The 25,692-nt window shown below is 36.0% G+C and overlaps 1 protein-coding gene across 6 annotated transcripts in view; it reads right to left on the bottom strand.

Moving 5' to 3' along the window:
- Positions 1-1,423: 1,423 nt before the first annotated feature.
- HGF (hepatocyte growth factor) overlaps positions 1,424-25,692 on the bottom strand; it is a 99,813-nt gene continuing 75,544 nt past the window's right edge. For 4 of the 6 annotated variants that reach the window (XM_082692512.1, XM_082692514.1, XM_082692511.1 and 1 more), the window contains one exon: positions 18,865-22,636. In XM_082692512.1, coding sequence (XP_082548638.1) covers positions 22,460-22,636 — 177 coding nt within the window. In that variant the 3' untranslated portion in view covers positions 18,865-22,459. Of the gene's footprint in view, positions 3,214-18,864; positions 22,637-25,692 lie in introns of those variants that run through there. The other 2 variants (XM_082692516.1, XM_082692515.1) reach the window with 1 other exon arrangement.

The following is a 25,692-nucleotide window of genomic DNA, read 5'->3' as shown; positions in this document are numbered from 1 at the left end:
TTTTCTATCAGGCTGAATAAGCAGAGCTTCCTAGTACATTTAGAAAAGAAAAATCAAATAAAACAAATCTCCTAACCAAGGCCTACAAAGCTCTCCATATACGAATATACAATCTGGCTCCTGTCTACCTCTGAACCTCATCTTCTACTGCTCTTCAGACCTTCCTCTAGACATCAGACCTCTTTGTCACTTTCTTTCACCAAGCAGGGGCCACTCCATGTCTTTTATTTGCATGTCCCTCCCCGTGGAACCTGTTTTTTTGTTTTGGGGTTTTTTTTTTCACCCTTGTTATGTTTTCTGTCTCTATTCAAATGTAATCTTTAGGAAGATGTCTTCCCTGATCATAGATCTAAAACCTCAGGTTATTCTTCTGAATTATCTCCCTACTCTTTTATTTTCATTCCTAAAACAACTGTTTTGTGTGTGTGTGTGTGTGTGTGTGTGTGTGTGTGGTTTTTTTTTTTTTAGAATTCCTTTACTTGTTTACTGCCTTAATTATTCACTGCTATGTTCTTAGTGCTTAGAAAAGTACCTGACATGTAACATCTGTTCAGTAAATACGTGCAGGTTAAATTAATTAACAAATACTATAACTTCAAGAATGGCCAAGTTTTACATTCTTACATTAACGGTTTGTTGTCTTGCTGCAAGGAATTTCCATAAATATCAACAAGCAGAAAATGAATTAACTCCTTGAATTATATATTTGAAAACCGGGAAGACAGAACATACAAATACAGCAAAAACATTAGTATAGGGGCGCCTAGGTGGCTCAGTGGGTTAAAGCCTCTGCCTTTGGCTCAGGTAATGATCCCAGGGTCCTGGGATGGAGCCCTGCATCTGACTCTTTGCTCAGCGGGGAGCCTGCTTTCTCCTCTCTCTCTCTCTGCGTGCCTCTCGGCCTACTTGTGATATCTCTCTGTCAAATAAACAAATAAAATCTTTAAAAAAAAAACGACTAGTATATCTATCATTATAAATATTTTAGCTATATCATCCTGATATTTTATTTTTATTTTATTTTATTTTATTTGACAGACAGAGATCACAAGTAGGCAGAGAGGCACGCAGAGAGAAGGGGAAGCAGGCTCCCCACTGAGCAGAGAACCCGATGCGGGGTTCGATCCCAGGACCCTGGGATCATGACCTGAGCCAAAGGCAGAGGCTTTAACCCACCCAGGCACTCCTCATCCTGATATTTTAAAGAATGTGAATAAAGTACTTGTCATGGCAAAGCAAAATAAAAAATCTGTGGTAAAGAGCATGAGTTAAACGCAGTTCATTAATAGTTATCACCACATCTGGTACTTAACATTCCATTAATTTTTAGGTAACAGGAAGATATACAGATTGTTTTGAAGAAGAAATTAGAAATCTATACTCATTTCTTAGTATAGTGGCATATAGAAAGCCCTCAAAAATATTAACTGTTATTTATTATCTTTAATAAAGATGTTTTAAATTGGGGGTATATAACACACCATTATCTAGAAGTAGATTAAATAATAAATATTTTCCAAATAAAATGTCTACTTAAAAACGAGAAAGCAGACGTTACATTAGATATACACTTTAACTTAAGAATTTGGCCATTGTAAAATAAAACCCCCTTTCTCACAAGTACATAGAATCCATATAAGAAATACCCATGGAATAATCAGGCTTTAGCATTTTTAGTGTTTTTTTTTTTTAATGTACTGCATTCTTTATCACAAGAATATAAATATGTTAATTTAAATTGAAACATTAGTAGAATATGCTTAAAATGTACTATTCCACTTTCTGCCCTGCATAAGATCCAACTCTTTCATAACTATCAGTATATCTTCACATCACGAGTATTACCTAAAATACTCATGACGAGATAAATATAATTTTGTCTTCCTAATTTTAACAAGATATTGTTTTGATTTTTTCCTGTCTTCTTTAAAACTCATTGATCCATTGTACATTTTCTTCTCACAAAGTATACAAAATTGGTTACAATAAATGTATACATAACAATAGGTAAAATACATTTAAGCAGCATGAAGGAGGAAGAAGAAATGACAGAGGGCCCCCTCCCTTTAGTAACGCTTCCTGGGAGAGTCTTGGCGGTAACTCGGTCACATGGGAAACTGCGCTGAAAGGGTCCCTGGGATACATGGCCTCTTAGGCTCTATGTGCCCAGCTAAATACTGGGGATTTTATAACTAAGGAGAAAGTGGGGAATGGATTTGGGGGAACAGTAGCAAACTCTGTGATAAAGGCGATTTACACCTCTGTGGAAAATATTTAAGTCTTTTTTCCCTTTGTACTAACTATTCACAATTGTTCACAACTTTGAGGAAAATACTTAGCATGTAACGTTGCACTGTCCTTTCAATATAATGCTACTATCACTAGGTGAGTTATAGAATTATATCAATACTTGCTTTAAGTACGTATTGTAATAAGACTAGTTTGTTATCTCCCCACACTGTTGCTACAAGGAAAATAGGTTCTTTAAGGATATCCATCTAAAAACAGATGGAACAGATCTAGAGCAGTGTTTTGCTCCCAGACAATCAGGCTGGCAGGAACTGAACAAGAACGTGGGATCCAGCCAGCCAGCTGGTTGGGATAAAGGCCAAAAAGAGGTTACACCTAGGGTCAAACTCAAAAACTTAAGTAGAATATAGCAAAAATGGAGATGGGAGGCAGAACCATTTCAGGAAGACAGAACATCCCTAACAAAGTTATCAAGGCAAGAGACAAAGGAACAAATGAAAAGAAACAATGAAACAAATCACTGTTATTTCAAGCAGCTAACATGGTATTTCTTTCTCTGAAGCCCAGTTAGCGAAGAGGGAAGAGGTATTCAGTGAGCTCTGAGGTCACTGAGAGGCTTGGGGTCTGTATTCTGGCAGATGGAGAGCCAAATAATGACTGGAGGCGTGGCCTGCGTGTTTCATATGTGTCTTTTCTGTAGATCATGGACACAACACAGACCATGACGGTTTCGAGGAGAACCAAAGTGGATTTAGCAGTTTAGGACACTAAATCAGTCAAGGAACATAACAAGGGCTTCACCCAGGGGAAGAGGTTAAAAAAAGAAGAGGAATGATGATTTTCAAAGCATAAATCGGCGCCCAAATCAGAGGACCCAGCCGTCTGGTCTGAGAAGGGAGAGAAGGATAGGAGGGATCACTGCTCTCACTGAGTTTCCGTCCTTTTCAGATAGTGCTGCCACAGCTGGAATACAAAACAAAAGCTATTAGAGGCAAATCAGTTTAAAGGGAAACCACATGACCTGGGTTTGGAAGAAATTATTTGAAATACCTATTGGACATCCGGGCAGAGAGAGGCATATGGGTGTTTGTCTTTCTGAGTAAAACCCAGGAGAGAATTTTGGACTCTAGATACACTAAACTCGAAGCATAACACTGTAAGAAAGTTCCAAAAAATTCAATTGACTTAAATGCATGTAACTTTATTGTGAAGCTAATAAAAAGGTTTTTTTTTTCAGTTTGTCTTTAAGAAAAAAATCCACAAAACTCAGCCTCATGCAACTGTATACTTTTAACTACATGCTAAAAAGATAAAACTTCAGATGAGACCACATAACAACCCTGCCTCTTCCCCATCAGAACCATTCGTGAAAGAAAGATGCTACAGTTTCCAGACAGGATCATTGGACTAAGGTGGGCTTTTTATTATGTTTTTAGACTTGTAAATATCCTGAGAACGCTCATGATATTCCAAGGTACATAGAGACAGTGTTTAAAGATTCAAACTGATGCGGGCACCTGGGTTGCTCAGTGGGTTAAAGCCTCTGCCTTCAGCTCAGGTCATGATCCCAGGGTCCTGGAATCGAGCCCCGCATCGGGCTCTCTGCTCAGTGAGGAGCCTGCTTCCTCCTCTCTCTCTCTGCCTGCCTCTCTGCCTACTTGTGATCTGTCAAATAAATAAATAAAAATATTAAAAAAAAAAAAGATTCAAACTGATGGATGTAGGTGGCTGAGTAATATACAGATCATGTGTTTAATATCAGGAACTGTAAGTACTCTTTAATAAGCTTTAATCCCAACGTGTAACCCCATATTTGGGAAACTTAGAGCTACAGTTTCAAAGTCACAGGTTGCACAATCATAGTTGAGGAATTGTAAGCAATTCTAGTCTTCAGCAGATCCACTGTTCTGATGCTGCTTTGAAAAACAGGATTGTCTCTGGGTCAGGAGCTCTTGCAGATTGCTGAATGGGTTAGCTCTAGCGGGTTTATTTCCCCACAGGTTGGGAAGGCTGGTCCTAACATTGTTCCATTTTGTGAGACAATTAATCCTCCAACTTGTCCTTAGAAGGCTCCTTCCCAGTCAGGGATGGAGTCGGATCACAAACTACAGAGGGGAAGGAAGCCAAATGACATCCCCTTGGCTCGCTCCTTATGGAGGAGTCTGCTAGATCTCTACCTGGGATTGGCTTTCTCTGCCTGGCCTTTGTCCACATCCCTTTAGGCTATGAAGTAAACTGGACCTCACTTTTGCTTGAGCAACATTTTAAGTTTTTTTTTTTTTTTAACTATTCTTGTATAACTCTTTTTAAGTACTACTGTTCTTTTGAGGTTTTAACTCTTACATACTTTATACTTATGATCTCAGTTTATAAAAATAAGTAAATAATAAAACCAAGGTGTTGAATTAAAAAAAGGAGTAGATTTTGTTTCCAGGACTAGTTCTGCCTCTAGCTGTGTGACCATGGACAAGTCATTTGTCTCATCCACTTTTCTTTTTTTTTTTTCTTCTGTAAATCAAGTAGGTGATTTTTAGCATGTCTTTGAAACTTTCAAAACCTCTGATTTCATATAATATAATGCAAAAAATAAATAGGTAAATCACATTTTTTTCTGGGACTGAAGTGGCCCTACATAAAAGATTATAATAATGGCCTTTGAAGGTGTTTCCCTCTTTCATAAAACACCCTCGAGTATCTGCAATAAAGGGCAGGCACCATTACTTTTTTTTCTTTGCTTCAGAATAAATTCTGGGATTGTCTCCCCCTTTATGGGCCCCCTTTGTATTCTTACCATGCTATACGTTTTTCTAAATTTCATACTATTTCTATCTCACAAGCTTGTTGCTTTCCTTTGTCAATAAGCTATATCCCTCTGTCCCGCCAAAGATAAAGAATCCTCCCCTTCTAAACTAGCCCCCTCACCTTCCTAACCTTCAATTCCACAGTAATTAATATTACAAGCAACTCATACTTTAGCTAGTCATATTTGAAGGTGAGGAGGCCATGGTCCTTTAGTTGATGCCTCACAGAACTCTGGGCCAGGCGTACTTGAAAAACAGTTTGACCTCTGAATAGCTTCTTGTTCATATCCTGCACAGATGATGGCAATGTTTTCTTGTTTAAATAAGAGTTTCCCTGTTTCCCCTACTTTTCAGGAAAATAATTAAATTAAATGTTCATTCAACAGAATGGAAGGAAAGGGTCAAGCAGATTTAATATTAAAAATATGCCCAAGTGTGTTCTTATTACAAATTATTTGAAAACTTCCTTTTCTCTAGAATGGATAGAGTTATAAAACTTGCTTATGTAACAATGTAATGATGATTAAATGACATAAAACAGAGCCTGGCAAAAAGAAATCACTGAATAAGCATTATGTATTATTATTATTATTAGATCATCTTCAAATATAATTAAAAACTTACAATGATGGAACATTTATCAGTCTTGCACTAGCAAAAAAAAAAACCTTTATAATTTCATCTTTAAAAAAATGCTAGTGTCTCACCTTGAGAATTTATGTTATTCTCTTGATAATAAATGTATAAACCTCTCTCAATCTACTAAAAGTGTCATAAGTTTCTTGGGAATGCGAGGAAGAAGGAGCAGGATTTAAAAGATTAGGAACCTGGATTGAACAAAGGAAGGGGAAGATGAAAGAAAGTAACTCTAAACTTAAACAATTAGTAATGCAATGATGGAAGTGTTCAAAAAATAGGAAGATAATATTCACATTGCCAGGATTTAAAACTACAACAATATAGAAGATTAAGGGAAAATGAGCCAAAAAGCTCAACCAAATCTTGCTGTATGTTCCAGAAGCTCTTTGCACTTCTCAGTTACCACTTCCACGTTCTTGTTTTGTGCTTGTCTCCCACACTTGTCTGCATTTATAATGAGGGTAGGGACCAAGTTTTATTTATTCACTATCACAATCATAGTAAATGATTAATAACTATTAGCTCACATAAAACAAAAATGTATGACAAAAGCTGGTAGAAACCACCTTCCCAACACTACCATGAAAAGAATTTGAAAGAAGGGGGTGGGATTATGGACATTGGGGAGGGTATGTGCTTTGGTGAGTGCTGTGAAGTGTGTAAACCTGGTGATTCACAGACCTGTACCCCTGGGGATAAAAATATATGTTTATAAAAAATAAAAAATTTTAAAAAAAAGAATTTGAAGATATTACTATTTCAGTAGTGAATAAAATTGAGAGATTGTATATATCATTATATTTTGGAATTGAACAGAGAGGGGGAAAAAAGAAACTTGTAAGCAGATAATTATTGATAATTACTAATACATCCATGTAACAAATATTTACCATGTAGGGCTTAACCAGTACTAAAGAGAAAATGTGCGAAGAACCTAGATGTAGCCCATGTTCTCATGGAACTTACTCTCTGACAGGATAGATAGATAGATAGATAGATAGATAGATATTTGATTAACTGAGGTAAATGTTCTGAAATAGAAGTGTATCATACTTTCAAATATGCAGTGTGTAACTGGGTCAGGAGAGTGGGTGGGGGGACAATTGGTGACCTTTAAGCTGAAGGATGAAATAGGCATTAGTCAGCTTGGGGAAGAGGTAATTCCAGGCAGAAAGAACAGCAGATGCAAAGACTTCGAGGAAGGAAAGATCCTAACCTTGTTTTAGGATGGAAAAAGTCTGAAATAGCATAAGTGTAGTGGGCAAAAGGAAGAGAGGTGATGCATGCGTTGAACTGTTGAACAGTCAAGGATAGTCAATATGGCTATCAGTAGGCCAATGGGAAATCACTGAGGGCTTTTAAGCACTAGAATGACATAGCTCTATTTTTAAACATGTACTTTAGAAACTGAATAGAAGATGGTTTGGAGTATATATGAAGAATTGCTTTGATATTATTGTAGTAATAAAGGCAAAGGAGAACTGTGGCTTGGGTCAGGGAAGAGCCACTGGAGATGAAGACATGTGAATGCTGTAGCGTTTATGCAGGAAATAAAATCGTTCTCTTGGAATGTGTTTGGATATAGACAGGGAGAAATGGGTAAAAGGTAAATAGTTAAAAACTAACTTTCTGGATTCTGGTTTGGGTAAACCAGAATAACGTGCTTTTTATAGAGTAAAATATTGAAGGGAGGGAAGGGATTGATGTTTAGTTTTGGATACATTTGGTTCAGACAGTGACAGCACATCCAAGGAGTGATCTCAAGGAGATGGTTAAGGTCTTGCCTTTGTAACTCCATCTGGTGCTTTAGTTCTTTCTGTTTAGCTGCTGTGCCAAAGTTCCGGCCAAGTTCACCTGTAAGTTTTGGCAATGGAAAGATGCTGAAGCCCTTGAAGCTGAGAAGAGTGTTATAATGCGTTAGAGAAGGACATTCATACAGAGAAAGCTTTGTTTTTCCCTGTTACTTTGAATCACAGTTAAGATATAATTGATGAAGGCAGCAAATAAAAAAGGGACGGAGAAAATGAAAGAATAAAAACGGAATATTGACTGTGAATGCCAATGATCTATGCTCAGACTCTATGTTTATTTATTTTAGGATGAGTCATTACACTTGGTGATTATGAGTGGATCTGGGAAATGCAGATAGTTATGACTAAAAAGGAAAGAGGGTAATAAAGAATAAGGCTTTAGATCTTTTTGTTGACTTTACTTTTGGGTCATGTAAAGACCCCCCAGAAAACTTCCCCACAGTTCCTTCTTTTCCTTTCCTTTCCCCCTTTTCATTTTCTTTTCTTTTATAAACTTTACTCATCTTTTTCCTCCTTAGCACTCCCATTTCCAAATGGAACTTTCAGCCGATGAGGGGATACTGTGAGGGCTAGTAACACATGAAAATATTAAAAATTTTTGTTCTTTTTTTTTTTTTTTTTAGTTTTGAGTGGGTGAAGTAGTATCACCTTCATATTTTTGTGTCATAAACTTTGTTTTTATGTTAACAATATTCTTTTAAATCTTTTTTTTTTTTTTTTTTAGATTTTATTTACTTATTAAACAGAGAATGAGAGAGTACAGGCAGGGGGAGCAGTAGAGGGAGAGGGAGAAGCAGAGTCCCTGCTGAGCACAGAGATGGAGGCGGGGCTCCATCCCAGGACCCTGGGATCATGACCCAAGCTGAAGGCAGATGCTTACCCATCTAAACCACCAGGCACCTGTTATGTTAATAATATTATATGAGAGTTCAAGTAGATGGAATAAGTCAGGGAAAAATATGGCTCAACTTTTCCTAAGTGTCAGAATTTTACTCAAATTGAGTATAGAAAAGCAAAAATTTTCCAAAGGAAAGATTGATGGGAGATTATTCTTTAGAAAAGAAAAATCATTGTAGATTATGAAAGACAATAGAAATCTCAAACTATATAGTTACCACTGACTCCTATTCGGAAAATAAACACATTAATCAAGTTTTTCTAGACATTATTTAGCAGATCTGTTGTGCTAAGGGTGTTGTCTACATAGTTTTAAGGGGATTCTGTAGTATAGCAGATTTGAAGAATACGCCATACCATGCTCTCTCATGAAGCTTCAAAATACTTATGATCATCAAAAGGTCCTTGAGAACTCTGCAACAAAGTATCCCAACATCTCTAAAAGTTATGCAAGCCCCATTTTGTCTCCATTCCAGCTTTAAAGTGTCCTGGAAAGCAGTATTCCAAGAGACCAGTTTGGGTAAAGCTTACCTAAGTCATTGAAGATTTTAAGAAATATCCAGAGTAAGAGCTTCCATGAGTTCATGAATGAGAAGGTTCTGCTTAGTACATAAACTACCTGACTGAAACATCAATCTTATTTCCCTAAATTCTTACTCTCTTAACTGGAAGGACTCATTAAACAACCAAAGTGAACCTTTTCCTCTCTCCTCTAAAGATCCTTAATCACTTTTATAATTCCATAGTTTCAAATTTTCATTATTTTTCTTTTATAGACTATAAAGTCTGTTTTAGGGTATAGTCCTATCTTCTAAACAATCGCTACATTTGAATTTTAGCCACTTTAAAAAAATCAGAGTCCTGAAAACTGGACAATATCTTTGTAAAGCTTCAAAAAGGAGGGAGGGGTCAAAATGGCAGAGAAGTAGCAGGCTGAGACTATTTCAACTAGCAGGATAGCTAGATAGCTTATCTAAAGATTGCAAACACCTGCAAATCTATCAGCAGATCGAAGAGAAGAAGAACAGCAATTCTGGAAACAGAAAAACAACCACTTTCTGAAAGGTAGGACCGGCGGAGAAGTGAATCCAAAGCGACAGGAAGATAGACCCCGGTGGGAGGGGCCGGCTCCCGGCAAGCGGCGGAGCAACCGCGCACAAAATCAGGACTTTTAAAAGTCTGTTCCACTGAGGGACATCGCTCCAGAGGCTAAACCAGGCTGAAGCTCACGTGGGGTCAGCCTGGCCTCAGGTCCCGCAGGGTCACAGAAGGATCGGGGGTCTGAGTGTCGAGCTGCGGGTATTGGAACGGGAAAGCCGGCTACAGAGACAGAGCTGACAGTAAGCTCACAGCTCGGTGTTACCTTGAACCGGTCGCAGGCTCGGTGAGCTCGGAGCGCGGCTGGAGGTCAGGCAGACGGGAGTAACTGGGTGCTGTTCTCTGAGGGCACACAGAGGAGTGGGGCCCCGGGCTCACCGCTCCTCCAGGCCATAGACCAGGAGGCCACCATTTGTATTCCCGTCCTCCGGAACTCTACGGAAAGCGCTCAGGGAACAAAAGCTCCTGAAAGCAAACCCAAGCGGATTACTCAGCCTGGCCCCTCGTAAGGGCGGTGCAATTCCGCCTGGGGCAAAGACACTTGAAAATAACTACACCAGGACCCTCCCCCAAAAGATCTACAAGAAATCCAGCCGAGACCAAGTTCACCTACCAAGGAGTGCGGTTTCAATACCAAGGAGAGCAGCAGAATTCCAGAGGAGGAGAAAGCAAAGCACGAACTCATGGCTTTCTCCCTGTGATTTTTTTATTCTTGCAGTTAATTTAATTTATTTCTTTTTCATTTGTTTCTCTTCTTCTGCTAATTTTTTTTTAACTTTTACCCTTTTCTTTTTTAATGTTTTTTAACTAGTTTATCTAATATATATATTTTTTCTTTTTTCTATTTTTCTTTATTCATTTTCTTTTTTTAAATTCTTTTCTTTTTTTTTTCTTTTTGTTTTTTTTTCTTTATTTCTATTTGAACCTCTTTTTATCCCAATTCTCCCCGCTCACGATTTGGGATCTCTTCTGATTTGGTTAAAGCATATTTTTCTGGGGTTGTTGCCACCCTTTTAGTATTTTACTTGCTCCTTCATATACTCTTATCTGGACAAAATGACAAGGCGGAAAAATTCAACACAAAAAAAAGAACAAGAGGCAGTACTGAAGGCTAGGGACCTAATCAATACAGACATTGGTAATATGTCAGTTCTAGAGTTCAGAATGACAATTCTCAAGGTTCTAGCCGGGCTCGAAAAAGGCATGGAAGATATTAAAGAAACCCTCTCGAGAGATATAAAAGCCCTTTCTGGAGAAATAAAAGAACTAAAATCTAATTAAGTTGAAATCAAAAAAGCTATTAATGAGGTGCAATCAAAAATGGAGGCTCTCACTGCTAGGATAAATGAGGCAGAAGAAAGAATTAGTGATATAGAAGACCAAATGACAGAGAATAAAGAAGCTGAGCAAAAGAGAGACAAACAACTACTGAACCACGAGGGGAGAATTCGAGAGATAAGTGACACCATAAGACAAAGCAACATTAGAATAATTGGGATTGCAGAAGAACAAGAAAGAAAGAGGGGAGCAGAAGGTATACTGGAGAGAATTATTGGGGAGAATTTCCCCAGTATGGCAAAGGGAACGAGCATCAAAATTCAGGAGGTTCAGAGAATGCCCCTCAAAATCAATAATAGGCCCACACCCCATCACCTAATAGTAAAATTTACAAGTCTCAGTGACAGAAAATCCTGAAAGCAGCCCGGGAAAAGAAGTCTGTAACATACAATGGTAAAAATATTAGATTGGCAGCTGACTTATCCACAGAGACCTGGCAGGCCAGAAAGAGCTGGCATGATATTTTCAGAGCACTAAACGAGAAAAACATGCAGCCAAGAATACTATATCCAGCTAGGCTATCATTGAAAATAGAAGGAGAGATTAAAAGCTTCCAGGACAAACAAAAACTGAAAGAATTTGCAAACACCAAACCAGCTCTATAGGAAATATTGAAAGGGGTCCTCTAAGCAAAGAGAGAGCCTACAAGTGGTCGATCAGTAAGGAACAGAGACAATATACAGTAACAGTCACCTTACAGACAATACAATGGCACTAAATTCATATCTCTTAATAGTTACCCTGAGTGTTAATGGGCTAAATGCCCCAATCAAAAGACACAGGGTATCAGAATGGATAAAAAAACAAAACCCATCTATATGTTGCCTCCAAGAAACTCATTTTAAGCCTGAAGACACCTCCAGATTTAAAGTGAGGGGGTGGAAAAGAATTTACCATGCTAATGGACATCAGAAGAAAGCAGGAGTGGCAATCCTTATATCAGATCAATTAGATTTTAAGCCAAAAACTATAATAAGAGATGAGGAAGGACACTATATCATACTCAAAGGGTCTGTCCAACAAGAAGATCTAACAATTTTAAATATCTATGCCCCCAATGTGGGAGCAGTCAGCTATATAAACCAATTAATACCAAAATCAAAAAAACACATCAACAATAATACAATAATAGTAGGGGACTTTAACACTCCCCTCACTGAAATGGACAGATGATCCAAGCAAAAGATCAGCAAGGAAATAAAGGCCTTAAATGAAACACTGGACCAGATGGACATCACAGATATATTCAGAATATTCCATCCCAAAGCAACAGAATACACATTCTTCTCTAGTGCACATGGAACATTCTCCACAATAGTTCACATCCTCGGTCCTAAATCAGGACTCAACTGGTATCAAAAGATTGGGATCATTCCCTGCATATTTTCCACAATGCTCTGAAGCTAGAACTCAACCACAAGAGGAAGTTTGGAAAGAACCCAAATACATGGAGACTAAACAGCATCCTTCTAAAGAATGAATGGGTCAACTGGGAAATTAAAGAAGAATTGAAAAAAATCATGGAAACAAATGATAATGAAAATACAACGGTTCAAAATCTGTGGGACACAACAAAGGCAGTCCTGAGAGGAAAATATATAGCGGTACAAGCTTTCTCAAGAAACAAGAAAGGTCTCAGGTACACAACCTAACCGTACACCTAAAGGAGCTGGAGAAAGAACAGGAAAGAAACCCTAAGCCCAGCAGGAGAAGAGAAATCATAAAGATCAGAGGAGAAATCAGTGAAATAGAAACCAAAAAAACAATAGAGCAAATCAACGAAACTAGGAGCTGGTTCTTTGAAAAAATTAATAAAATTGATAAGCCCCTGGCCAGACTTATCAGAAAGAAAAGAGAAAGGACCCAAAAAAATAAAATCATGAATGAAAGAGGAGAGATTACAACTAACACCAAAGAAATACAAACCATTATAAGAACATACTATGAGCAACTCTCCGCCAACAAATTTGACAATCTGGAAGAAATGGATGCATTCCTAGAAACATATGAACTGCCACAACTGAACCAGGAAGAAATAGAAAGTCTGAACAGACCCATAACCAGTAAGGAGATTGAAACAGTCATTAAAAATCTCCAAACAAATGAAAGCCCAGGGCCAGACGGCTTCCTGGGGGAATTCTACCAAACATTTAAAGAAGAACTAATTCCTATTCTCCTGAAACTGTTCCAAAAAATAGAAATGGAAGGAAAACTTCCAAACTCATTTTATGAGGCCAGCATCACCTTGATCCTAAAACCAGACAAGGATCCCACCAAAAAAGAGAGCTATAGACCAATATCCTTGATGAACACAGATGCAAAAATTCTCACCAAAATACTAGCCAATAGGATTCAACAGTACATCAAAAGGATTATTTACCACGACCAAGTGGGATTTATTCCAGGGCTGCAAGGTTGGTTCAACATCCGTAAATCAGTCAATGTGATACAACACATCATTAATAGAAAAAACAAGAACCATATAATACTCTCAATAGATGCTGAAAAAGCATTTGACAAAGTACAGCATCGCTTCCTGATCAAAACTCTTCAAAGTATAGGGATAGAGGGCACATACCTCAATATCATCAAAGCCATCTATGAAAAACCCACCGTAAATATCATTCTCAATGGAGAAAAACTAAAAGCTTTTTCGCTAAGGTCAGGAACACAGCAGGGATGTCCATTATCACCACTGCTATTCAACACAGTACTAGAAGTCCTAGCCTCAGTAATCAGACAACAAAAGGACATTAAAGGCAGCCAAATCGGCAAAGAAGAAGTCAAATTATCACTCTTTGCAGATGATATGATACTATATGTAGAAAACCCAAAAGACTCCACTCCAAAACTGCTAGAACTTATACAGGAATTCAGTAAAGTGTCAGGATATAAAATCAATGCACAGAAATCAGTTGCATTTCTCTACACCAACAGCAAGACAGAAGAAAGAGATATTAAGGAGTCAATCCCATTTACAATTGCACCCCAAACCATAAGATACCTAGGAATAAACCTAACCAAAGAAGCACAGAATCTATACTCAGAAAACTATAAAGTACTCATGAAAGAAATTGAGGAAGACACAAAGAAATGGAAAAATATTCCATGCTCCTGGATTGGAAGAATACATATTGTGAAAATGTCTATGCTACCTAAAGCAATCTACACATTTAATGCAATTCCTATCAAAGTACCATCCATCTTTTTCAAAGAAATGGAACAAATAATTCTAAAATTTATACGGAACCAGAAAAGACCTCGAATAGCCAAAGGGATATTGAAAAAGAAAGCCAACGTTGGTAGCATCACAATTCCGGACTTCAAGCTCTATTACAAAGCTGTCATCATCAAGACAGCATGGTACTGGCACAAAAACAGACACATAGATCAATGGAACAGAATAGAGAGCCCAGAAATAGACCCTCAACTCTATGGTCAACTAATCTTCGATAAAGCAGGAAAGAATGTCCAATGGAAAAAAGACAGCCTCTTCAATAAATGGTGTTGGTAAAATTGGACAGCCACATGCAGAAAAATGAAATTGAACCATTTCCTTACACCACACACAGAAATAGACTTAAAATGGATGAAGGACCTAAATGTGCGAAAGGAATCCATCAAAATCCTTGAGGAGAACACAGGCAGCAACCTCTTCGACCTCAGCCGCAGCAACATCTTCCTAGGAACATCACCAAAGGCAAGGGAAGCAAGGGCAAAAGTGAACTATTGGGATTTCATCAAGATCAAAAGCTTTTGCACAGCAAAGGAAACAGTGAACAAAATCAAAAGACAACTGACAGAATGGGAGAAGATATTTGCAAATGACATATCTGATAAAGGACTAGTGTCCAAAATCTATAAAGAACTTAGCAAACTCAACACCCAAAGAACAAATAATCCAATCAAGAAATGGGCAGAGGACATGAACAGACATTTCTGCAAAGAAGACATCCAGATGGCCAACAGACACATGAAAAAGTGCTCCTTATCACTCGGCATCAGGGAAATACAAATCAAAACCACAATGAGATATCACCTCACACCAGTCAGAATGGCTAAAATCAACAAGTCAGGAAATGACAGATGCTGGCAAGGATGTGGAGAAAGGGGAACCCTCCTACGCTGTTGCTGTGAATGCAAGCTGGTGCAACCACTCTGGAAAACAGCATGGAGGTTCCTCAAAATGTTGAAAACAGAACTGCCCTATGACCCAGCAATTGCACTACTGGGTATTTACCCTAAAGATACAAACGTAGTGATCCAAAGGGGCACATGCACCCAAATGTTTATAGCAACAATGTCCACAATAGCCAAACTATGGAAAGAACCTAGAAGTCCATCAACAGATGAGTGGATAAAGAAGATGTGGTATATATACACAATGGAATACTATGCAGCCATCAAAAGAAATGAAATCTTGCCATTTGCGACAACATGGATGGAACTAGAGCGTATCAGGCTTAGCGAAATAAGTCAAGCAGAGAAAGACAACTATCATATGATCTCCCTGATATGAGGAAGTGGTGATGCAACATGGGGGCTTAAGTGGGCAGGAGAAGAATCAATGAAACAAGATGGTATTGGGAGGGAGACAAACCATAAGTGACTCTTAATCTCACAAAACAAACTGAGGGTTGCTGGGGGGAGGGGGGTTGGGAGAAGGGGGGGGGGTTATGGACATTGGGGAGGGTATGTGCTGGGTGAGTGCTGTGAAGTGTGTAAACCTGGCAATTCACAGACCTGTTCCCCTGGGGATAAAAATATATGTTTATAAAAAATAAAAAATTTATAAAAATATGAAAATCCATCTGCCTTTTCCTCACTTCATTTCATTGTACTGTGTTCCCCAAGTTGATTTCTCTCCATTAGGAGAAGTCATCAAATGAAAACCTTTTGTTAATTAAGTAACAATATTGTGAAACTTCTTGATATACAGCAGATGGCATAGTTGCACATATGTAATAAGTAGACTATTGTTGCCTCAGAATATTTTTGCAATCATTGATACAATCCTTTCCCCCTCAATGTTATGATATCAATGCTCTATGGAAGAAACTCAGATGCAGAAACGTTCACGGACATAATCAAAACTGTATAAGGCTGTATGAAGTAAACACCTCCATTCATTAGCAAGCTACAACCTACTTCTCCATTTTTATTTTTAATGACCACATTTACAAATATAAATGTATAAACTCTTCAGATTTAATAACTCCTCTTTTTTCCAACTGTGTGCTCTGGTGTGTAAAATACAATAGACCATTGAAAAATAGTCTCACTTACTAATTCAAATCTAAATATGAAACCCTAAAATTCTTAATCCTCACTGAGATTTGCCTAATTTTTACAAAAATTGCACATTTCTGCGTAATACTGATAAACCTTCAAAAAGAGGTTGGTTTATAGAATATAATAATTGTAAAATATCCATAGAGTATCATAACAGGTGAACTACTGTGCAAAATAAAGAATATACAAATATTAACAACAAGACATTGCTTATGTCTCCGAGCAGCTCAAACTGGGTGGAGGCAGTTTGCACATTAAAAACAAAACCGAATAGGGATGCCTGGGTGACTCAGTAGTTAAGCTGCTGCCTTTGGCTCGGGCCATGGTCCCAGCGTCCTGGGATAGAGTACCACATTGGGCTCCTTGCTCTGCAGAGAGCCTGTTTCTCTTTCCTCCTCTGCCTGCCACTCTGCATGCTTATGCGTGCTCTCTCTCTCTCTGTGTGTGACAGATAAATAAATAAAATCTTTAAAAACAAAACAGAATAAAAAACAAAATAAATCTCATGCAGTCATAGGAAGACTCTCATAACAAATGGAAAAGAACCATCAGCAAACCCAGCCTAGAGCTGGAGAAGTAATGACTTCTAGATAACAGGTGTTGAGGATGGATTCCCAAGAGAAATTATGTGACATTTAAAGGCTGAGGGTATTAAAGAGAAGCCTGGCATTCACAAGGAATGTTTGAATACAGGCATGACGTTTATTCTTTTTTAAAGATTTTATTTATTTGGGCGTGAGTGGGCACAAGCAGGGTGAGTGGCAGAGGGAGAGGGAGAAGCAAACTCCCCGCTGAGCAGGGAGCCAGCCCTTCCTGGTACTGGATCCCAGATCCCTGGGATCATGACCTGAGCCAAAGATAGAGGCTTCACTTACTGAGCCACCCAGGTGTCCCATGGCATGAAGTTTAAAAGTGAAGACATTTATGAAGTGAAATAAAATAGTGAAAATAAAATGACTGGTGTTCAGGAGTATTTGAGAGAAATGAGGACCCAGAGTCAGTTTGGAATTAGCTATTAGGTCAGATTGATAGGTTTTGTTTTGTTTTGATGTTCTTCTCTATCTTTTTAAAAGCATAAAATAATACATATAATCTGTAATCACACACTTCTTTTGAATTATTTCCTTTGCTCAGCATTTTCTGTCTTGCTTAGATGTGCTTCAGGAAATAACATATTCTTCATAGGACTATAAACTTTAACCAAATTACTACAAATATGCTTTTTATATTGAAGTTACTTTTAAATTTTGGCTCTCCTAAGCAACACGTGCAATTGAGATATTTGTAATTTAAGGAATCAGGTAGATAGATAGATAGATAGATAGAGACTGTGTAGAATAACACTTTTAATCTGGATTTTAATGAAAGGGTTTCAATTTGGTAAAATGACATAGAAAGCACTTTTAGGGTTGTATAGATTAAGGCTGGTGCCTGTGTCAGAAAATAGTGAAATAGAATAGCAGTGAACTTTCTGGACTAAAACTTTGAGGGAATGCAAACTTAGTTGATTCTATTCAGGACTTCGACAAATGGGGTAATTAAAGCATTATAATTTATAAGAATAAATAAACTATAATAAGAAACCAACAAAAATGTTGTCCAAGTTTTATTTATTAGACCCCATATTTACCTAGCTTGCGCTTTCATGCCTGCTCAAATACCATCTCTTAGAGAACCTTTCCTGGAGTATTCTACTTAAAACAGCAGACTATAGGTTTAGAATGGAATAGAGTTCTTTAAAAAAAAAAAAAAGAAGAAGAAGAAAAGAAAATTTAGAAAAATCAACAATATATGTATTTAAAAATTCTTTGATACTGCTACCAGAAATACAGATACCATAACTGAATGAATGCAAATATTCTGCTTAGATAACAATCATTAGGAAGAGAAGATGCTATCAAAGATCTAGAGTTAGATGCATTAATCATCAACTGAAATAGGTATCTATGCCAGAAAATTAATAGTGCAACTTTTTTGGGGGAAGAGACAATATAACTTGAAATAATCAATAGTGTTATAGAGTTCTGTTTGGTTAGATCAATTGATAATATGTTCTTCCAAGCTTGCTTTCAGTTTGAATTAGGTGAATCTGTTGGATTCACATTTATTCTGAATTTAATGATTATTTTAAAGAGATATAGATTGATTAATTGATTAATTGGATCATTTACAATTGCTTTTGTTTTTTTTTATGATTTTATTTATTTATTTGACAGAGAGAGATCACAAGCAGGCAGAGAGGCAGGCAGAGGGAGAAGAGGAAACAGGCTCTCCGCTGAGCAGAGAGCCCGATGCGGGACTCGATCCCAGGACTCTGAGATCATGACCTGAGCCGAAGGCAGCGGCTTAACCCACTGAGCCACCCAGGCGCCCCTACAATTGCTTTTGTGATACATAGTGGTGATGGTAAAGGAATTCAGATGATCCTTCATGACAATATTTTGCCTATATTAGCAAGGTATATCACAGCACCATTCTAGCAAATACGAAAATTACTAAATAATTGTATATTACAGTGGGAGAAATCAAAGTGCATGGAGATTAATGGTTTAATGAAGACCACTGATAATGCCATGGATAGAAGCTGGAAAAAAATAATGGCTATTTGTCTTAGTTCTAGTATTTCTTGCAACAAAGTATATGTAATTTCTGTCAGTATGATCCTTGTTTTCTGCATAAAGTCCTAGAACAGATTCAAACATGTCTATGTAGATAATTATAATAAGAGAAAGGAAGCATTTTGATAAAATATTTTTATTATTATTAATAATAATAATATAATCATGGTTATAAAAATAGCAACTTTATTAACTACAGAAACTTTATATACAAGTCATAACCACAGTGTTCCCTTTTTGGGTAAGCATTCAGCTATACCACTCTATAGGCAGCTTATCAATTTCCTATTTACACCAAGACAAACAGTCATAACATCCACAGTATTCCATTTTCAGTTTCCTAAAGACAGAAACTTTCTGTGCAAATGGAAATGAACTTACTTAAATTTACACTGTCAAGGTTTGGGGGACCAGAAAATTTTAAATTTTTTTGTATTGGTAAATTCTTAGTATGAAACTCAGTTGAACTTTGAAGGAGAACTTCTTTTTGAACTTTATTGTGTAAAGTATTTACACATAGACTAAGTTTTTTTATTCAAGTTAACTTTATCATTCAAATGAGTTTGTCTATAAATACGGGTTAAAATTAAAAGTGATATGTGGAAACAGTAAATCAATTTAAAGTTTTTTAGTATGAGAGTTTATTAAAATTCTTTACCTCATGATTTCTATATTGCAGTACTAGTATCTCTTTTAAAAAAGAAAGAAAATATTTAAAAAGAACAAAATGCTGACAACAGTTTCTTACTTCTTGACAGTGCTTTTTTTTTTCTTTTTTTTTCCCCTAAATGAATGTTGTGGCTATAACATTCACTTTGTATAGTACCATTGGTACCAACAAGAAATATTCACAGGAATAAGTGAAATACAATTTTGCTATCACATGCCATTATTGTTTATTTTTCTTGCCTTCCAGTGTCTCACGTTTTCCATAGTTTGAAACACTTAGATAGCAAGCAAGAGCCTATTAATGCTAGAGACTGACTCAATATAAACCATTTTACTGAGGACCTGCCCACAGCAAATAGGTAAAACTCATTACATATTTTACAATAAAACTAAAGAAGTATACAAAAGGATTATCATCCCTTCTGCACGGCAGAGGCATTATGACAAATACTTTAATTTTATGTTACTATTCCTGGCAGACATAAGAAAATGTCCACAATTACAACAGCACATAACCATTATTCAAACAGCCCAAACAAAAAATAACATTGAAAACTTCTAGATTAAAAGATTTGTTTGTCCATTACTCAAAATACAATGGATTTTGGGTAAGTTGGATTTTTCATTTCTTGTGATTTATTAAGAAAAGAATGACCAGGAAATAGTATTTTTCTCCAGAGAAAAATGACATATTATTCATTGTCATACCACCTACAATTGCATGGATCTTGTTCATCTTGCTTTTACTGTCAAGTCTACTGATCTCCCCTCATTACAAAGGGAACTTCTCAAATCTAGGGCTGCTTTGTGCACCATGTCTGATGTTTTATTGGTGGTATGTTTTAATAAAATGGAAATAAATGGAAAACATTTATAAAATGGAAATGGAATGGAAAACATTGAGTTCAAAATATCTAAAAAGTTAGCTGCATCTTGTATCTATTCCTATTTCTCTTTCCATGGAAATTTAGAGAAAAGACAAGAAAGAAATATCTTAAAATGTGAGTATTTAGATATATTAGAATTTCATAAATGTTTTACAAATATCATTAATATATGATTTAATCAAATTTTACCAGTTCAAGAAAAAACCTGAAAAGTTCTTTAATTTGGGGACAATATACCTTTGAAATTTCTAGTGTTTTTATTAAAATGATATATCACATAAGGAAAGAAAAATATAATCAAAGAAGATAACGTGGACTGACAACTTTTCAGATCTTTCTTTACTTTCACTGTTTCTTGATATCAGAACATGTTTTATTATAATGTGTTTAATTTGTTGGCACAATTTGGATAGATATTCTGGATTCGCATAGTTATTTCTGGATTTCCTCTGCTGTACTCCCTGGACTAAACTTTCAAGTAAATTTAAGAGTGTTTCACTCAAGATTGAACAGTGTCCTATGAAGCGTTGAGCATTGTTTGGATCTCTGGCCTTAACTGATATCATTCAAGAGAAACAAATAAGAGAAATGGGGATACTGGATTGGAATCACTCAAAAAATTATTTTAAAATTTGTACAGGGTGATTTTTTGAAAATTCACAGCCTATCCTATTAGACTTTGTTGTCTCATTTCTTGACAAATACAGGATTTTTAGTTGATCATGCCAAATACAATAACAAATATGATAATTTTGTATTATGAGACAATACAAAATTTGAATGAATATTCCCCTTGGTATTTGAAAGATTTATGTAAAATGAAATAAGATAAAATGAGAAATTTTCATAAAATATTTCATTCTGCAGACTTAACTCCCCTTTAAAAAATAATTGAAGTCCGTTTAGACAAGCTAGTTCCTTTCCTTTCCTTTTACATTTTTTTTCCTTTACTTGAGTGAAGTTTCATTAGGCTAAAAAACTTTTAGGTTGAGATATGTATCCTGATATTTTTCTTCAATATATACTTCAATTCCTAGTTTGATGAAAGTCTATTTACAAATCTTTGGAAACATATGGAAATTTTCCTCTGAAATAATTTTTAAAAATTTAAAGAAGATGAGCTATAAGCCAATCACAGCAGCAAGTCTTAGAATTAACCTACTTAAATACTTTTTTAAGCTTCAGTTAGACAATTATCTAAGAATAATTAAGAAAATACTTCAGGAAAGTAGATCTAAAAATATTTTGCATAAATAAGGGTCCCTAAATTTAAAAGAAAGAAATAATACTAATACACATAACCCTCCTCCCTTTAAGAATTAGAAACTACACAATGACTAGGTTGATAAATACAGTTAAACACAGAGATTAGGTGTTACTTAACTTTGTGGGTCATGACCACACCTTAAATGTCAACCAGTAGAGAGGTCATCTGCAGATTACATATACAGAATGAGTTGGTCATTTCTTTTTTTCTCCTTTCCTTGAAATTTCTACTGGTCTTTATAAATTTCTCTTTTTCTCTTAAGGAAAAACTACAGGTACACACTTTCAGAATATTTAGAGGTTATATCAGATAGACCATGATTTGAACTCTAGTGTATGCACATGTGTACCCAGGTCTGCATAGTTGGGCACATGATTTTGTAGAAAGTGTATGGACCAGTATTAGAGGATACACAATGAAGAGAAATGAATGAAATATAATGTATGGTGTATGAAAGGTAATATAATTTAATATAGAGTTACAAGTTAAGGACAAAGGTATAAATTGTCTTTGTGAGGTTAAAATAATGTTTAACTTACGGTTTATTTATAAACTAACCTTGGAAAGCAGCGTAGAGAGATTAATTGAACTTTTCCATTAAATCTTTTATCATCCAGCAATTATACCTTTGCAGTTTTTAATCCATTCAAGTATCTTCAGGAGATATGTTACTACACTTGCATGTACCTTAATTCACTTCAACATTTACAAAATAACACTGACAAACAAAACAACAGAAAACACCCATAAATATTAATGAGTATCTTAACAAACATGACACTCAAGTAGTTGTCTTAGGATTGCTTTAAGTGACATTTTAATTCCACGTTCTCCGAAATCTTCATGTAAAATAGATTTCTATTGATTGGAGCTTCTGACAAAATTCCATCAGCTATGACTGTGGTATCTTATAAGTTAATATAATTTTGTGTATCCATTTTGCATAATACGCTACTCGGACAAAAATGCCAGGACGATTTGGAATGGCACATCCACGACCAGGAACAATGACACCAAGAACCATTCTCATTTTATGTTGTTCACAAACAAGTGGGCCACCATAATCTCCCTAGGAAGAAGACATACAACAATAAAAACAACAAAAATGTATTATCTTAGAAAAAAAATTAATAGTTCATTAATATTTCCTATACAGATTTAGATCTCAAATATGCACATATACAGAAAAAGAATAGCTGCAACTGAGATATGAAGACATAAATATATGTACTAGGCCATTGGTCATCTTTTTATTCAATTACCCAAGTCAGACTGAGAGAAGTACAGAAGTTCAAAGTGTTCTATCATGTGGAGTATTCCTTTAATAATGACTTATCTAGGGGCACCTGATGGCTCAGTGGGTTAAGCCTCTGCCTTCAGCTCAGGTCATGATCTCAGGGTCCTGGGATTGAGTCCCGCATCGGGCTCTCTGCTTGGCAGGGAGCCTGCTTCCTCCTCTCTCTCTTTCTCTCTGCCTGCCTCTCTGCCTACTTGTGATCTTTCTCTGTCAAATAAATAAAAATTTAACAACAACAGCAAAAAGAATGACTTCTCTAGGGGCGCCTGGGTGGCTCTTGATTTCATCTCAGGTTGTGATCTCAGGGTCATGGGATCAGGCCCCACATCAGTCTCCACACTCAGCATAGAGTCTGCTTGTACCTCTCCCTTTGCTTCTCCCACCCCTGCCTGCCTCTCTGCCTACTTGTGATCTCTGTTTGTCAAATAAATAAATAAAATCTTTAAAAGAAAAAAAAAAAAAAAGAAGAGCATTATCAACATTGTATGATGGGGAAATTAAGACAGAGGTAAAACAGGAAATAAAACAGTAATGGAAAATAGGTTATTCTAAGACACATATAAATTATGACACATAAGTTAATCTGATTTTTAAAAAATACAGCAATGATTACTGATAAAAACTCTTTAAAAGCAATTCACTTTGGCAGACTTTCTCCAAATGTGATCCTATTGCTATTATACAAACATCTGGGAGGTCTTCTTCAAGTGTTTAGATTTCAATGGCTTCAGGGATTATATTACCTTTTAAATATAAGTGATTAAAAAAATGTATTTTTGAGAAGTGGCAGAATCAATTTTAAAAATTATCTTGCCAACATGGATAAAAATAACAAATACATGATACTGCAGTAAATAATTCAATGCTAAAGTTAGAAATCTATCAATGTATAAATGATAAATCATATTGTAGGCTATTCCTAATGATCAGTTGTCGAAGCATTTTTAGTAATGACAATAGTACTGGATAAGTGCATAGATTCTTAAATGATTGGGTTGAGCTCAAACCTTTGTGTTTAAAGGGCTCTTAGTGTAAATAGGTAGCTAAGTAAGCAATCAATCTATCAATCAATCATTCTTCCAGCAGATTTTCAGTTCTAATAATGAACGAAGTAATACTGATTTACTGGGAAAACATCAAACCTGAAAGTAGTTATACACAATCTGTTTCTAACTATGTCATTTTAAAGCAGTTTTTAAGACTCTAACTTATGAAATGTATTTTATCAGGAATAGAATCTCAGACCAATATATATAGCACATGCTTGGAAATACATATTTATGCTCCATATTTATTTTCCTACATGTCAAAAGAGATTTCACTACTTATTGAACTCATTCCATATCTTATCTCACATAGTATTCCCCAACTCCAAAGCTCCTAGGCTTGGAGACTGTGTCTCTTATATTCAAAATACATCTAAACACTCCAATCAAAAGACATAAGGTGACAGAATGTATAAAAAAGCAAGACCCATGTATATGCTGCCTAGAGGAGAATCATATTAGACCTAAAGACATATGGAGATTGGAAATAAATAGATGGAAAAGCATTTATCATGCAAATGGAAGTGAAAAGAAAGCCAGGCATAAGAATACTTATATCATACAAAATAGACTTTAAAACAAAGACTGTAACAAGAGATAAAGAAGGATACTATATAACCATACAGGGATGAATCCAATAAGAAGATAGAGCAATTGCATGGAGCACTGGTTGTTATATGTAAACAATGAATCATGAAACACTAAATTAAAAAAAAATGAGGTACTGTATGGTGTCTAACAAAGCATCATAAAAAATTGTAGATATTTATGTACCTAATATGGGAGCACCCTAATACATAAAGCATCTAATAACAAACCTAAAGGAAGTAATTTATAGTAATGCAATAATAGTAGGAAAACTTTAAGACTCCACTTAGATCAATGGATAAATCATCCAAACAGAAAATCAATAAAGAAGCAGTGGCTTTGAATGATACAATAGACCAGATGGATTTTACAGATATATTCAGAACATTTCATTCTAAAACAGTAGAAGTCAATTGCACAGGTGACATTCTCCAGAATAGATCACGTATAAGGCCACAAGGCAAGTCTCAATAAATTCAAAAAGATTGAAGCTGCATCATGCATCTTTTCCAACCACAACACTATAAAACTAGAAATCAACCACAAGAAAAAATCTGGAAAGACCACAAATATATTTAGGTTAAATAACATAAAAACAAACAAACATGGAGACAAATGAATATGAAAACACAGTGATCTAAAATCTTTGGGATGCAGCAGAAGCTGTTACAAAATGGAAATTTATAGCAATCCAGGCCTACCTCAAGAAGCAAGAAAGATCTCAGGTAAAGAACCTAACCTTATACCTAAAGGACCTATACAAAGAGTAAACAAAACCCAGACCAAGGAATAATAAAGATTAGGGGAGGAAAAAAAAAAAAAAAAGAAACTAGACACACAATAGAGCAGATCAATGAAACTAGAAGCTGGCTCTTTGGAAAGACTAACAAAATCAGTAATTCTTTAGCCAGACTCATCATAGAGAAAGAGAGACAGAGAAAGACAGAAGGAAGACTCAAATAAAATCAGAAATGAACATGAAATATAACATCTGACAATATAGAAATACAATTGTAAGAGAATATTACAAAAAATTATATGCCAACAAATTGGACAACCTAGAAGAAATGGATAAATTCCTAGAAAGATATAAATTTCCAAAACTGAATCAGGAGGAACTAGAAAATTTAAAAACAGACCAATTACCACCAATGAAATTAAATCAGTAAAAAAAAAAAAAAAACCTCTCAAAAA

This window comes from Mustela nivalis (genome assembly GCF_964662115.1).
Source record: "Mustela nivalis genome assembly, chromosome: 12".
Lineage (NCBI taxonomy): Eukaryota > Metazoa > Chordata > Mammalia > Carnivora > Mustelidae > Mustela > Mustela nivalis.
This window is presented reverse-complemented; position numbering and strand designations above follow the sequence as displayed.